At 44.5% G+C, this 3046-nt stretch overlaps 1 protein-coding gene across 1 annotated transcript; it reads left to right on the plus strand.

Annotated features, from left to right (window-relative positions):
• Nucleotides 1-450: 450 nt before the first annotated feature.
• On the plus strand, nt 451-2741 carry LOC119743628. Its single transcript, XM_038220042.1, has one exon. It carries the CDS (start codon nt 673-675, stop codon nt 2419-2421), a length of 1749 nt encoding a protein of 582 aa, XP_038075970.1. The 5' UTR covers nt 451-672; the 3' UTR covers nt 2422-2741.
• Nucleotides 2742-3046: the final 305 nt, after the last annotated feature.

Below are 3046 nucleotides of genomic sequence, written 5' to 3' on the forward strand. Positions count from 1 at the left end.
GTTCCAATTAATGTATTGTTCTGTACACGTTCATATCGTTCATTGAATTGAATGATTTTTCATTAGTAATTTTATCGTTCAAAAACAAAGCCCATTTATTTTGAACCGAAAGCAGCGGCATTCAAGATAGTCTTATCAATATTTTGATTGGTTGGCTGCTCATAAAACTCGCATAAATTGCTCACAGAATATAGCAACTTATAATATAGTCCCTTTTCCCCTCTTGCCCACATGTTTTCCTACCTATATGATCACGGTAAAAACCCGCTATACAATCGTTTTCTGCAGCAAAAAAAACTTAGAAAGCTGTCTTTTGTGTTGTGCAAGCTGTGCAAATACAGCCAGCAGCATGTGCACCGTACCGAATAATGACCCATGACACGTATTGTTGCTATGGGTATGGGGAAATCCCTGATGAGAAATACATACCGGTAATGTCATATGCGTGTCGATATTGATCTGTCCGCATATCCGCAGAGTACCAGTCAATTATTATGCACACGTACGTACGTATACATGTACATGTACATGTAGTAATATTTTGAATGACAATGCAATCATTTCAGTGTGAATAATTCTTGTGTACTGGGTGCGGTTATGAACGTTCTAGTACATGAACTCGACTGAAACAGGATCTGTTGTAATTAATTACAAACAAGTGAACTTGGAATAATGGCGTCCACACGTAGCAAACCTATGGAGCATCAGATTGACAGGCAGAAATCGGGTACAGCAATAACAGGTGAACTGCTGAAAGATGCCAATGATTGTCTCATTGATAAGGCACTGAGCACGCTCGTGGCTATGGCACAGAACAAACCCAAACTCAGTTCAACTCTGCAGAATGCGCTTGTGCCATGCACGGTAGTTGCACCGTACATGAATCCACTGGATGCGCTGGCTGCAGCTAACGAGACATCCACTCAACCAACAGTCTCCGTCGATGTTCCTCACGCAAAGAGGCGGGTTTACACGGTGCTGGAAACGGTGCAGAAGGCAAGCAAAGCATGGCTGGGATTGAAAAGATCGGAGGGGCGGAAGTACGATTTGGCACCGCGACAGAGCGACATAGAGAAGGAGATTGTGATAGGCGCCATCGAGTGGCTACAGAGCTTACCTGAAGGCACTGAGGATTCCCTGGTGGCTGAACTTGTCCAGAGATGCGAGAAAGAAGCAGACTGCTCCAGGTTGGTTCTAAAAAAGTTCCAGAAGGCAGGTTATTTGCGATTGGATGAGCATGGTCGACTCACGTACCACTTGCCGCAAACTAAGCCAGGACCGTCATCTCAACCAAGGGGCGCCCAAGCCCGTGTTCTTTGTCGCCTGCGTGATTGTCCACCCACAATCAGGCCAGTGACAGAAGCCAAATTTCTTGAGTTTGTCCAACCGGTCTGTAAGGCGTGGTTCACTGTCCCACCTGCTAGATTTCTCGGAATGAACATGAAACGAATAAGGCACAGAAATGTCAAAGAGAGCAAAAAATCTGAATCGGGGAAGAACGATTCAAAATCTGAGCCGCAAAAATCGAAACAGTCAGAGACAGAATCGGCATCGCAGATGGAAACCGAATTTGCTATTGGAGTATACACTGGAGAGAATAATGTCCGAGAGCACATTTCCATCACCCCCGGCGGAGTGACCGGTATCGAAGTATCGGTTACTGGTCAGGCCACCCTAGCCAAGAGGCTTAAGAAACCATCTGCCAAGAGACTGGATAATGCCAACAGGATGCGCGCCGTCGGTCAAACCAAAGGCCTATCTGACTGCCTCACTCAACGTATGACCGTCGCAGTACGTGGCCATAATGCTGTCCTTGTGCCTGCTAACGAGGAGGAAAAGAAAAACATCATCTCTAAGGTGACAAGTTGGCTTTCATCAATGCACAACTGTTCATCTACATGTACAGGACAATCTGCACAGCAGCAAACGGTGCCCAAGCTCCAGCAGGAACTGGCCAACATGTGCGTGGGCAAAGTGCGACGTCTTGCCCCTTCAACCATCACTAACTTGCTTCAAACCGCTGGTTACATCTCCATCGGTGGAGATCACAAAGTAGCCTACAATCTCCCGACCAACCGAGGAGACAACACAAGCAAGACGGCGACGCCTACCTGGCAGCAGAAGACAGTCGAGTTGGCTGTCAAGAATTGTAATTTCTCGAGTCGTCTCCGACAGGCTTTTCCTCGCCGTAAGACAAAGGGTGCGAAAGAAGTCCCAGTCAAGAAGACTAAAAATGTCCAAACACAGCAGAGCTACACGGCTGCTATGCTTCAGGATGATGAAGACATCGGTGACGATTATTTATGTGGTGACTACGGTCTCGATGATTACGGCGATGCCTACGATGATGGTATTGGTAACTTTGATGATGTTCTCGACTGTTACGATCCATATGACGATTATGGTTGTGAAGACTATTAAGGTGACGTGATGGAAAAAAGGGGGAAAAATTGAAACAGTGCATCATAGCTCTCTGATTTAGGGGTGTTGGTATAGCTTCGTATACGATCAACAGTAACCTTTGAGACCGGCTTGTCATTGCATGCAGTGCAATGTCAGCCCTTTATTACTTCGGCCGCGTAGATTTTTTTTGTCGCCCCCCCCCCCCCAAAAGGCGAAAAGTGCTTGTGATTTTAGCTTTCTGATGTTTTGGAATCTACTCTACGAAAATGCCTTGCAGATGCATGTATACCACTGAACCCTTGATATAAAGGGCGAGTCAAAAAAAGCGGAACCAAAACCCAAACAATTATATTTCATATGTAGAAAAATATGTAGCACCAAAAATAATAATGACTGGAAAGTCATCATAAGCTACTTTTAGATGAAAAAAATTACTGAAATTGCTCATTCCGTTCAACGAATATCACCATTTAAACGCAATTACCCTAAAACCTGTCTCGTCAAAAAAAAAAGCAGTATATCGTGTGTTTTGAATGTTTGGAACAACAAAAAAAATGACACAAAATACTTTTTTTCAACAACTGTCACCAACTGTAGCACACAATAATATCTTTATTAACAACCCTGGTTAGGCCAACAATAT

This window comes from Patiria miniata, unplaced genomic scaffold (assembly GCF_015706575.1).
Source record: "Patiria miniata isolate m_02_andy unplaced genomic scaffold, ASM1570657v1 HiC_scaffold_6, whole genome shotgun sequence".
NCBI lineage: Eukaryota > Metazoa > Echinodermata > Asteroidea > Valvatida > Asterinidae > Patiria > Patiria miniata.